Raw genomic sequence first — 12,296 nt, 5'->3', positions numbered from 1 at the left:
CTTCAGCTCTGTCTTCCCTCAGTATGTCCCAGCAATTTAGGTAAGTAGAATTAAGAAGATGGGCTATGCCTAGCACACACGGAGCACCAGCTTTCACTTGTGTAAAAGAGGTCTAATAGCATTTTCAGTGATTAAATGTGGCTTGACCTTGTTGATGTCATAGCTGAAAAATGGGATTGCATCATCTTTGGCTTTGGATTTGAGTGACTCAAAAAGTGCCACCTAGTGAATTGCCAGTATTTTCCCTCTACATGCTTTTCTGTGGCCTGACCTGGCATGGCCTTGTTTAAACTTCTGAGATCTGTCAAGACCGCAACTGGGTTGGTGTTGCTCCAGGACACTTGTTTCAATTCCACTCCTCCTTTTCAGCAGCGCAGGTAAACATCTCTGCTGCTGGAGGAAGTAATGTGTTTGAGTAAGGAGAGAGAAACTTGAGAGGGTTGTAAGAGAGTTAAATAACATTAGCTGAGAAATGTTAAAGGACTGTCAGGCTTGAAGGGACAGAACAAGCTAAATGAAAGCTGGCCTTGTGGTTCAGAAGGGATTTTAGTTATGTGACTGAAATTTTACTTTAAGGACCATGCAGCTGTCACTCTGTGTGTCTATATCTAATACCTGGTGAAGATGAGTTGTGGAAAAGAGTTTGTAATCTGTGATGTTACTAATATTATTCAGCGTTGGAATTTTCAGCCTAATGTTCATCCAGGAATGCTGTACACAGACAACAGGAAGGTGTCCCTGTTTCAAATTTAGTGCGGCCTGACAGAAAGGAGAGTATAATCCATGAGGAGAGTAAAGATGGGAAGAATACCTGCCTTTTTAATGGGGAATTAATTAGGGATAATTGGCTAAATGGAAGAAAAGACTCCAGCTAGTACTTCCTTGAAGTGTTTAAGTCCCCGTGGTGAGTGAATGAGAGTTACCACCTGGATCTTTGTTTCCCAAGGGAAGAGACTCTGTGTATATTTTCAGTGCTGTGGAGAAGTGCGGGAGCAGTGGTGAGCTGCGGAGAACGATTGGTCTCCTTTGTAGTCCATCTTCAGATGCAGCAGTTCCTTCAGTCTGCTGTTTGCTGCCTAATGATTCAGGAACAGAAAGAAGCAGTGACCTAGAAAATATAGAAATATAATTTTACTGTAAAATATTTACACTTTCTAGCTTCAGCTAGACAAATTCTGCAGAATGATGAATTGGGAGCAGCCATGATAGTAAACTGCATTGTCTTCCAAAATTGTCAGTTACATATTTGTCATGGTTTAACCCTAGCCAGGAACTAAGCACCACAGAGCTGCTCACTCACTTCCTCCCAACCGGTGGGGTAGGGGTGAGAATTAGGGTTAAAAAAAAAGTACAACTCGTGCGTTGAGATAAGAACAGTTTAATAGAACATAAAGGAAGAAACTAATAATAACACTAATAAAATGACAACAGCAATAATAAAAGGATGGGAATGTACAAATGATGCGCAGGGCAATTGCTCACCACCCGCCGACCGACACCCAGCCAGTCCCCAAGCGGCGATTCCCTACCCCCACTCCCCAGTTCCTATAGTAGATGGGACGTCCCATGGTATGGAATACACCATTGGCCAGTTTGGGTCAGCTGCCCCGACTGTGTCCTGTGCCAACTTCTTGTGCCCCTCCAGCCTTCTCGCTGGCTGGGCATGAGAAGCTGAAAAATCCTTGACTTTAGACTAAACACTACTGAGCAACAACTGCAAACATCAGTGTTATCAACATTCTTCACATACTGAACTCAAAACACAGCACTGTACCAGCTGCTAGGGAGACAATTAACTCTATTCCAGCTGAAACCAGGACAATATTTTAATCTGAAGTATGACAAGGAGCATTCTCATATATATATACTATCTGTAAAATTGAAGTAGAACGGTTAGAACAAGAAATACAGGCTTGCAAAATCACTTTGAAAATTTACTAGCCCAGCCATCAAATTGCCTGCCTGTTCCATTGACAATTAAATAGCATAAATCACCAAGCTATAAAACAAACCTGTTCTGGGCAAGTATTCTGAGACTAATAAAACAATGGGGGGGTCTTTGTATTTTTAGTTACCTACTAAGTTTTAAGACTTGTTCTTGCATGTCAATCATGAAGACATGTAAGGTGTCAACATCAGAGTTCTGATGAACTTGGACCATGGTATGCAAAAAGGCTACAATCATGATGGGTCTAGGAACTGAGAATTCCCCTATAGGACTGCCCACTGGAGGCCAAGTACCCCTTAAGGCCCTTTGCACTCAGTATATATTCTCATGTATGTGGACAACAAGTGGGATGTTCCTTCATATCCCCATTTGGAACTCTTGAAATTCTGCTGTATATCAAAAACCTGGAGGGCATGGGCAAAGGATGCAGGTGATTTAAATACCACTGCTGCCTTTCCACGTTTCCTATTGCACAACTTGGATGAACTAGATAATTTGTTCTCATTCTTTGGAAGAAAAGGAAAAAAAAAAAGAAAAAAAAAAGTGTGCTAAATGGAGCAGTTACAGGTTTCTATGTCTAAACCACATAATTGAAAATACACATGTAAATTAAGCATTTAAAAATAATAGACTCTGGGTTAAAATGCTGCATTATGAAACAAAGATAGCAGTAAAATAAAAATCATTGCTTGTCCTCATTTCTGCACAAACTCTGCAACACATGAATTAAGGATGTGCCTGGTGCAGATGGGAGATGTTAGTAACATCCTTTCTACACAGCACACATTCATGGAAGTAGCATATGCTCTGCCAGTTTTGTCCCTTGTCACTTTCAGAGTTTGAAAAGAATGTGCTGTTCCCTGGTGCCTGGAGTGGCGGTAGCAAAATCCCATCCAAAGAATAAATTATACCTATGATATGTGTCCCACATGTCAGGATCTGACTATGCCAATTAAAGCTACCATCCCTTTTTTCTTCTGTATCTTTTTGTGTTTATGTATTTTATTTAATGTTTCTTAGTTGAGAGAGTGAATTTATACAGCTTTCCCATTGCTTACTTTCACATGCTTCTCAGATCTTTCTCTGCTTATTTGCATGAAGAGGTAGGTTAAGGCCTTTGGTATTCAGCAGAGTTAAAAAGCTGTTATTTTTTTCTGGGTCAATCAATTTCCTTCCTTAGATCAGAGCTGGGATCTCTGAAGTGTATACCAGAACTGAGCTTCCTGCAGTCGTAAAATTAGACCCATCACTGTCATCCCCCTGTAATAGCAACAAGAGAAAAAATGTGAAGAGGTGTAAAATTTTGTGGTTGTTGAACTCAGTCAATCAGCTCCAGTTCTCTGGGAAAGAAACTCATAATACAACCACTTACAGTGTTTGTATGACATAATTAAAAAACCTGTGCATGTTACCTTTGAATATAGCTGCTATTATATGTCATGTTGTTAAACGGCTTCTTTTGGTTTGCTGGATTTGATATCACTGCATTAGACTGAGGGAAAACACAGCATGACCCAGTTTGATTTAGGATGGCCGATTTCACTCATTAAGACTGTACTTTGCTGCAAGCACATACCTGGGGCTATGCCTTCTGAAAGCAAACCCAAAATTATTAGGAGACTGGTGGGGCAGGATATTTGTGATCCATGTACAAGCTATAAAAGTTTTAGAGTAAATAATCCTCTGATACTGAAATTCTCATGAGAGGCTTATTGTTTTATACAAAAACAGGAATGCCATGTAAGGTCTGGTAAATGCTTTTTTTATATGTGTTTCCTATAAGAATGAAGAATACCTTTCAGGGCTGATACCATTTTTTCCCCTTACCCCTTAATGTAGGTTATGAGAAAAAACGTTAAATGGCTTTTATTATACAGGAAATGTACTTGAAGTGTAGAATGCTTGGGAATGGATGCCTGCTTTACTGCTATAAATTGTTCATGATATGTCTTTTCTTATATGCATCAAACACAGCACTTGCTGCAGAGATGCATGTGATCTGTCTTCTCTCCTGAGAGATGGTAATTGGCTTCAGTTTACTTAGGCTACTGCAGTACAATTTATTTTCTTAGCTTAGCTGAGGCTCATGTTGCAGCATGTTTTCTTCCATGAGGGTGAAGTATTTAATTTGTAAAGTGGTGGAGAGCATGCGTTGCATTACAGAGACAAAGCACATCCCTGCTCTGTGGTGTTTAGTGGAAACGGATTACAGCACTCCACCATCCCCCTTTATCCTGTCTTGTTATTAAATTGTACATGAACTAATCATGATCTTTTAGAGAACATCCATTGTAACTAGCTCAGTAATTTGAACACATGACTAATGAACTGTGGTTACTATTTCCTTTGTCTGTTTATAATGAATTATTTCTGTGGTTTTCAGCCACAGTCACATGGCATTATTTCCCTTTTCTGAGTCTTGTCTCTGTCTGGATAACCAAACATTCTTCAAACAGGCAACAAATAGAAAAATAATGAAAACTTATTTTAAGCATAAGGTTTTGTTGATAGTTCAGTGATCTTTCTTTCTGCTCAGATTTCTCTATGGTTTTTCAAATTTATCTATCTAGATGAAGAACTAAACAGATGAACATAAAAATCACAACAAAGGGCAATTCAACAGAGTTAAGCTTTTCAATGTAAAAATATTCACACAATTGTAACAATTCATGTAGCAATAATAATGATGTAACTTGTAAGTCTTATACAGGAGATGAACCCTCTGAGTGAGGGCTTTCCTGATTTTATTAATTCCCATCATAATTTTACTTTTTAAACGATCGACTCTTTTTTTTTCTTCCCCCGATAAAGTATGCTATGCAATTCATAAGGGACTAAGAAGTGCTGAGTACACACAGTTCCCTTTAACAGATTAATGAATTTCACAGCAAATACTTTTGACTATTGGGGATCTTAGCGTGCCATAATGGCAGTCCTGCTTATTGTTATTGTGGCCAGTCTACTCCTTCTTGGGGCGGGGGGGAGCAGTTGCCACCACACACTGAGATTTCCTCCTTTGTTAATATTGCTTCAGTGCTGAATTAGCTTCAGTTAATTCTGCAAGCTCATTACTCTTTTATGACTGTGCACATGTTAGTACTGCTGCATTAGCTCATGTGAGGCACTAGGACTTCTGGGAACACTTGCTTGGGAACAGCATTAAGCTGTGCTGCCCTATGAATTAATTTGCAATGTACTGAACAAGAATATGTCTCCTTTCTGGGCATCTATGTGGAAATTTTTTAATCTAAAAACTCATTAAATAAAAGCAGCAAGTAATGAACTTCTACTACCAGAGTGACCTAGCTCTACTGTCAGCATTATTAATACTCTCATTTTGGCAATATTTGACAGATAAGGTGTTTAATACAGAGTGGAAGGCATTTTGTCTGTGGTTGGACACATTGAAAATTCACCTTCTCGTGGACGTGGATCAATATAGCCGTGCAATGCGGATTTTAAGTAGCCAATAAGGGATTCTCCTTTGCTGACTGGAAACTGTGGAGAGGGACTACAAGCACAATGTGGTAGGAATATAAAACTATGCTTGATTGGGATAACCATCACTACTGGCTTGCCTAGCAGCATATAGGGAGTTCTTTCAAGTGGCATTTCTGTTCAAATGCTCTGGAAGCATAGATGAGGAATGTGTAATGTGCAATTTAAATTATACAAACTCTATTGATTTCTATGGAAAAAGGAATAGGTAGAAGGGAAGTTCACAGAAGCAGCAAAGGGTAATTGGAAGGACATACATGCCCTCAAAGCAGTGAGCTTATTTACAGTCCAGGTTAAACCAAGACCATTTCTGCTGGTCCCGTCTGAAAGCATTGTCAATGTTTTCCCACATGCAGTGCTTGGTAATGAAGCTGGGTACAGTGATCTTACTTTTACAGAGTATTGTAAGAGACTCCAGGTTCCTGAAAATGAATGATGAACTGTCATTCCTTCCTTATCAGAACACTTGCCAGCCTGTTCACAGAGCAGAAGTTCTGCAGATTTTAGGTGCTGTTTTGAACAGGTAATATGAATAGGTATGAGTAAAACACAATTGTTAGATGTGAAGTCAGGGACCAAAGAAGCAGAATAGCTCCAAAAGTCTCTGGAAGTAAACTGAATCATTTATGAGGTTAGATAAGGTAGTTAGAGGAGTGGTGGAATAAATAATGTACATAACTGACTTCGAGGATTTACATATTGACATTAACACAATGTGATTAGAGGATTCTCTAATTCAGGCCTGGAGGCCAGGTACTTGTAAGGATGCCCAGACAACTGTGCAATGCCATGTCTTGAGTTTTAACCCCATATTCTAAGAGGGCAGGGACCAGCTCCAGGAACTAATGAGTGGGCTAGATAATTCTGTGTGTTCTTGGTAAGGCATTTTTTCTGGTGTTGGTAAAGCCATTCTGGTAGGCAAATATGGCTTCCCTATTGCATGGTATACCAACCATGAGACTCTGCTGCAGTGATTGCTGATGCTCATCATATTAGAGATCTTAATAGATTGTAGCATTAGAATATTTGAACAATTATTTCATGGCTATCCAAGCAATTTAATATTTAGCCAAAATATGGCTAATATGGCATAATATCCACAGGTGAAGAAAACGCTGAAAACATGCCAGTGAGCAAACTCCAAGAATATTCTACTGACTGCTAATTTTAAAATACAGTATTTTAAATTCAAGAAGATAATATTGTGTTTCAGTGTACTATAGCTTTCTGCCCTTGAACATCATGAAGACATCCATTATGAGTCAAAAGTTACTGTTTAACACCTGGATATTATGACTGTGAACACAGCACAGCTGAGTTTCAGTGAGGTCCCTTTCTTGTGAGATCAAGTGAAACGTTATTTATTATTTTTGAGAATTACTGGAATAAAAAGAATCACTGTACAATTAAAAAAAACCTTCTGTTTGCAGTGAGCTCTTTGGCTGAATGTTATACAGGACCAAACAGAGGAACTTTGTTGGAGTGTTTGTGTGCATATTCAAGACTCATAAGTATGGGCAGCTTTGGTAGCAGCAGTGTAGCAAACTAAAACACCACTTTAGATACTGAGCAGTGCCTTGATGGTTCAGAAGGGATTTTGAGGGTTGTCAGAAAGGCTGTTGGGGTAGAATGTGTAGGTGTCCTGTGTTATCCCTAGATAGTACACTGGTGACAAAGAAGTAGAAATCAATGTGGTGTAGTCAAAGTTCCCCCATTTTTTAAAAATTGTTTTACATAAAAAAAGATAAATGTGAAGAATAAGGTATTTAGCTCTAGTGATAAAGAAAGCATTCTTTATTTGTACCAAAGCCAGTTTTGTCTTGCTTTAACCAACAGAAGGACAGAGACAGAGAAAAATAAATACAATAAAAAAATGAAATCTTTATTTTTTGGCTCATTTGTAATATTGTTTACGTTGTTTATGATAATAACAATTTCCTGCATGCATTTCACCAACACATTACAAGTCGAAAGCATTTGTAAAAGAAAGATTCTACATTTAATGTTAGCTTGTGTATGAAACACACAATGTCCTGATGTCCTTGATTATACAAATGTGCCATTTTGTTCTTGGGAAATATTGTGGATCCTATTTGTACAAGTCTAGTGCAGCGTGATTCAAAAAGAATAAGAATAGGCTATGTAAACAGACACTGCAAGATAGCAAGGATTTCATGGACAGTGAGACTATCTTGGAACATCTGATGCAAATGGTGCTAGAAATTTGCATGTTGCCCTAATACTTTCCTTGCTATGTCCTGTTACCAGATATAACTATTTTGAAACAAGCTGGGTTCCAGATTTACACAATTTACTTCACATTGAAATATATGCAAATATAATATTAAAACAAGATAGTCTACAAATACTCACTTTTTTTCTCATAGTGTGATGATGCCAGTTTGAAATGACCATGGTTAGAAAGTCAGTCAAGTGGATGAGGAAAGAAATACAAGAAACGGTGATCTAAACTTGAAGACACTTTTCTTATATACAAAACTGTTGCCAAATGGTATTTCTTTACATTATTTATATATGCTAACCACATCTTCAACAGGTTAAACAGTTTGCAATATGGCCTGTACAGTCTGATTCTACACCATATAGTAGCCACTTCAAATTTAAAATGCAAAACTAAAGAAGCTCATAAATAGCTGCAAACTATTGCTTAATGATTTGAAAGAATGAGGTCTGGTTGAACAATTTGATTCACTTCGCCACTGACACATGGCTTCCTATAGTGGCGACTGTGGACAGTGGAAGGAGCAAGATACAGCAGCAAAAGCATTGACATGCATCAGTGATACTCTCCAGACTATCTATAATGACACAGAATACAACATGTCCTGTTGAGCTTTTGCAAATCACCCATACTGTGGCACATATCTGATGCAAGTCAATGTGGCAAAGCCGTTTAATTCTATGCTCAAATATGCACGACAGTATACTGTTAATATTTACATGGAAAAAGGTATTTTATGGATTCATTGGATGTTGGCCATAATGAGAGAAGACAGTAACTAAAGAACAGTCTAGGAAAAAATTTGAGTTTTTTTTTTTTTAAAAAAAGAGAACAAAAGAACTCCCAGGTATATTTTGGTGAAGCTATTTTTCCAGTGCAGAAACCACACAATATTTTTTAGGCTGTGAATATTTTAACAAGAACAAGAACTTGTCCATCTTGAATGATTTGCATAAAAATAAGTCATTGCAGATTCCTGTAAATTAGAGGAGACTTTCCAGGCACATTAATCTGGATGCACATAATCTGGATGCAGCCATACAAGTAGTTAGAACGCCTCAAATTTAAGAGCAACCCTGAAACATGGAAGTTCTTAAAATCTTTAGCTTTGTGCAATGTCGTATTTTTATTTAGGCATGATTGACAAGCGCAGCATGCCTATGCAAATCACTTCTATCTGTACATCATAGAGAATCTGAGAGTAGAACACCTGGTCCTCATACCTCTTTCCCCAACATAAAACCTATTACAAAAATAGTCACATATAATAGTAAACAACTTGTGATTTAAAAAATGATAAATACACTAATACTGATTTTGTAAAAATATGACAAATGTAGCAGTTGCATTACAAACAGTGAAGAGAATTACTGTTCTACGTGTTTTGCAGTAAGTGAAACAGAAAAAAAAGTATCGCTTTGCACTCATTTCATGCTCCGTGTTCTCTGTGGAGCCAGTTTTCCCCTCATTCTTTGCAGTGTCAGCTGTAGTGAAAACAGTAACTTCTTGTCAAGTTTGTTACCCTGATTCACAGAGTTACAGTTTGATGAGGAAGGTTCACTGTTTTGTTATAGGCACTGACCTTAAGTATATATATAATGTATATATATGCACACACACGCGCACACACACACACACATATATATGTGTAAAAACTGTCAGTTTGGCATAAACCTCCTACAGGAGTCCAGTTGATGCTTCATTCTCAAAGACTGTAAACAAGTTGTCCCACAAGCAGAATTCTTAGAGCTTTATTTTTTATTTTCCCTGACATCTTTACCTTTGTAGTTCTTTTCTGCTTTATCTTTTTCATATTTTTCTTTGTCGGGCTTTGTTACACTGTCATAAGAAGGTGGGGAAGTTGTAGAGGAACTCTCATCTGTTTTTTCTGGAGTGGAGTTCCCATTTAGTTTATCAATAATTATCTCTTTTATAACTGGTCCATCTCCTTCTTTGTTCTTATTTCTGTTGTATATACTAGACACCTTTTTAACTTTTTGCCTTAAAAGATAATGCCTGTAAGCACGCTGAATGATGACAGCAGATACCTCCTCCTGTTTGCGTTTTAATGTGGTTGTGATTGGTTCATAGGAGACTTTTGAAGGATTGGCTGCCATAAACCGATCTTCCATCTGTATTCTGAGGGCATCCATCTCCCCACTTTCCCCCAAAACACGCTTTGTGAAAGCAAACAAGATGTCAAGGCAGTGAATTCTGTCGCCGCTTACCATGGGCAGATCCATTGCAATAAGCTGGACTTTGTTTGGTTTTGCTATAAGAAGAGGAGGATCTAATGAAGCTGCAAAATCTGATAGTTTACTGTATTCTATGAATTGTGTTGCATCGGGATCAAACTTCTCCCAGACTTCATAGAACATCTCAAAGTCATCCTCGCTCAAGGGTTCAGCACTTTCTTCGGTAGCAACACTGAAGTTCTCCAAAATCACAGCAATGTACATGTTCACCACCACCAGAAATGATATGATAATGTAGCTGACAAAGAAGAAAATCCCAACGGAAGGGTTGCCGCAGTCGCCTTTAACGGAGCTCCCCGGATGATCTTTATGGGGATCACAGTCTGGCTCCCCACTGTTAAGAATTGGGGCTAGCAAACCATCCCAGCCAGCAGATGTGGTAATTTGAAATAGGCAGATCATGCTGTTGCCAAACGTTTCAAAGTTGAACATGTCATCAATACCAACTTCCCGCTTAACATAGGCAAAGTTGGACATGCCAAATATCGCATAGATAAACATGACCAGGAACAGCAGCAGACCAATGTTGAACAGAGCAGGAAGAGACATCATCAAAGCGAAGAGCAGAGTGCGGATTCCCTTAGCGCCTTTAATGAGACGCAGGATTCGACCGATTCTGGCAAGTCGAATGACTCTGAATAGTGTGGGGGATACAAAATATTTCTCAATCATCTCAGCTAAGAACATACCTAGAGAAAAAAAAGTGAATATTTAAAATATAATTTTAAATTTATTCATTCATTATCTATGGAAAGATTTCTTTATTGCTGTCTCCAAAACAATCAGTATAGGGAGTCTATGTTATAGCAAAACATCATACACGTTATTACATTTATTGAAAGCTGTTATTAAGGTGAAAGCACCTTCCTTATGTTGAAATGCTATCTAGGAGGAGAGAAATAAGTAAAAGAAAGAACACTGCTTGTGACAAGGTAGCTAGTGTCTGCCTAAGTTTTCAGATATTCCTAAACCAGCCTGGAGAAAGGAATTTCTGTCTTGGATATAATTAGTTCTTGAAGCTGAGCCTATTACCACCATCTTTTACGAAGGACTATATTGGCTTAATTTCTGCAAATTACTGATTTTTTTTTTAATCTGAGGATCCACACTGTATCAGCACAGCCTCTCTTGGGTGTATTACTCTTTAAGACTTAAGTTTTGTCACACAACTCATTTGCACCTTGGAGAGTCATTAGCTTTAAGTTGACAGAAATCTAAATATTCACCAAGACCTTAGTTAGCAAAAGTAATTAAAAATTTCACCCCCATCACATACTTTTCAGTTTTAGTACTGAAAGCAAATCTGTGGTTAGTTTGCATATACTAGTAAACATTCCTCTTTATGTTCGTACATGTTAATCTGATGTGCCAAATAGTGCCTTTATGTCTTTTGATGGGGATGATGACAGTGAATCTAATGGGAGAGATAAAAATCTTATATGCAACATTTCATCTGTTGTATGCTATAAAGTATGAAGTTCTGAATTAACATGTAAGTCATATAGGAAACAGAAAATTTCATATTCAGTATCATAACATTCTTGAAACAAATGTTCCCTTTTCCTTCTATTAGTTCCTTCCTGAAAGGGAAGTGCTCTTACCTACTATGGAGAGAATCACAACCACAAAATCAAAAATATTCCAGCCTATAGTGAAGTAGTAATGGCGAAGTGAAATCAATTTCAAGACGCATTCTCCAGTGAAAAGGATAATGAACACAAGGTTAATCCGGGATAAAATTGTTTCCATTTCTTTACTCTGGTCATCTGTTTCTACCATCATTGTGACCATGTTAAGGCAGATGAGTATCATGATGCTGATGTCAAATACTTGTTTTGTTACAAAATCAAAGACCATGCCTTGGAATTTGTTCTGCAAAAACAATGATGGAATATAGTTTACACTCTGAAAATATTTGTCTTTACAAATGCTAAATGAGAAAGCAAGTCCCTGCAAGATTTAGGAGTGCAGACCAAGACCCATTCACAATACATCTGTTAACATACACCAAACCCATGCTGGTTTGTATTTCATCCTATTAGAGCACAAGTCTTATGAGGAGCAGCTGAGGGAACTGGGGTTGTTTAGTCTGGAGAAAAGGAGGCTGAGGGGGGACCTTATCGCTCTCTGCAACTACCTGAAAGGAGGTTGTAGCAAGGTGGTCTCTTCTATCAAGTAACTAGTGATAGGATGAGACGAAATGGCATCATGATGTGTCAGGGGAGGTTTAAATTGGATATCAGAAAAAATTTCATTGCTGAAAGGGTTGTCAGGCATTGGAACAGGCTGCCCAGGGAAGTGGTGGAGTCACCATCCCTGGAGGTGTTGAAAAGACGTGTAGATGTGGTGCTTC

General features: G+C 38.2%; 1 protein-coding gene across 1 annotated transcript in view; it reads right to left on the bottom strand.

The window, feature by feature from the left end:
• Window positions 1-7,344: 7,344 nt before the first annotated feature.
• Window positions 7,345-12,296, bottom strand: part of LOC126040775 (sodium channel protein type 2 subunit alpha-like) — a 78,675-nt gene continuing 73,723 nt past the window's right edge. Inside the window, exons 27-28 of the mRNA XM_049805657.1 lie at window positions 11,545-11,815; window positions 7,345-10,632 (exon numbers count right to left, since the gene is read on the bottom strand). Of these exons, the coding sequence (XP_049661614.1) occupies window positions 9,440-10,632; window positions 11,545-11,815 (1,464 nt within the window). The 3' untranslated portion in view covers window positions 7,345-9,439. The remainder of the gene's footprint in view (window positions 10,633-11,544; window positions 11,816-12,296) is intronic.

Source organism: Accipiter gentilis, chromosome 1 (assembly GCF_929443795.1).
Source record: "Accipiter gentilis chromosome 1, bAccGen1.1, whole genome shotgun sequence".
Lineage (NCBI taxonomy): Eukaryota > Metazoa > Chordata > Aves > Accipitriformes > Accipitridae > Astur > Astur gentilis.
This window is presented reverse-complemented; position numbering and strand designations above follow the sequence as displayed.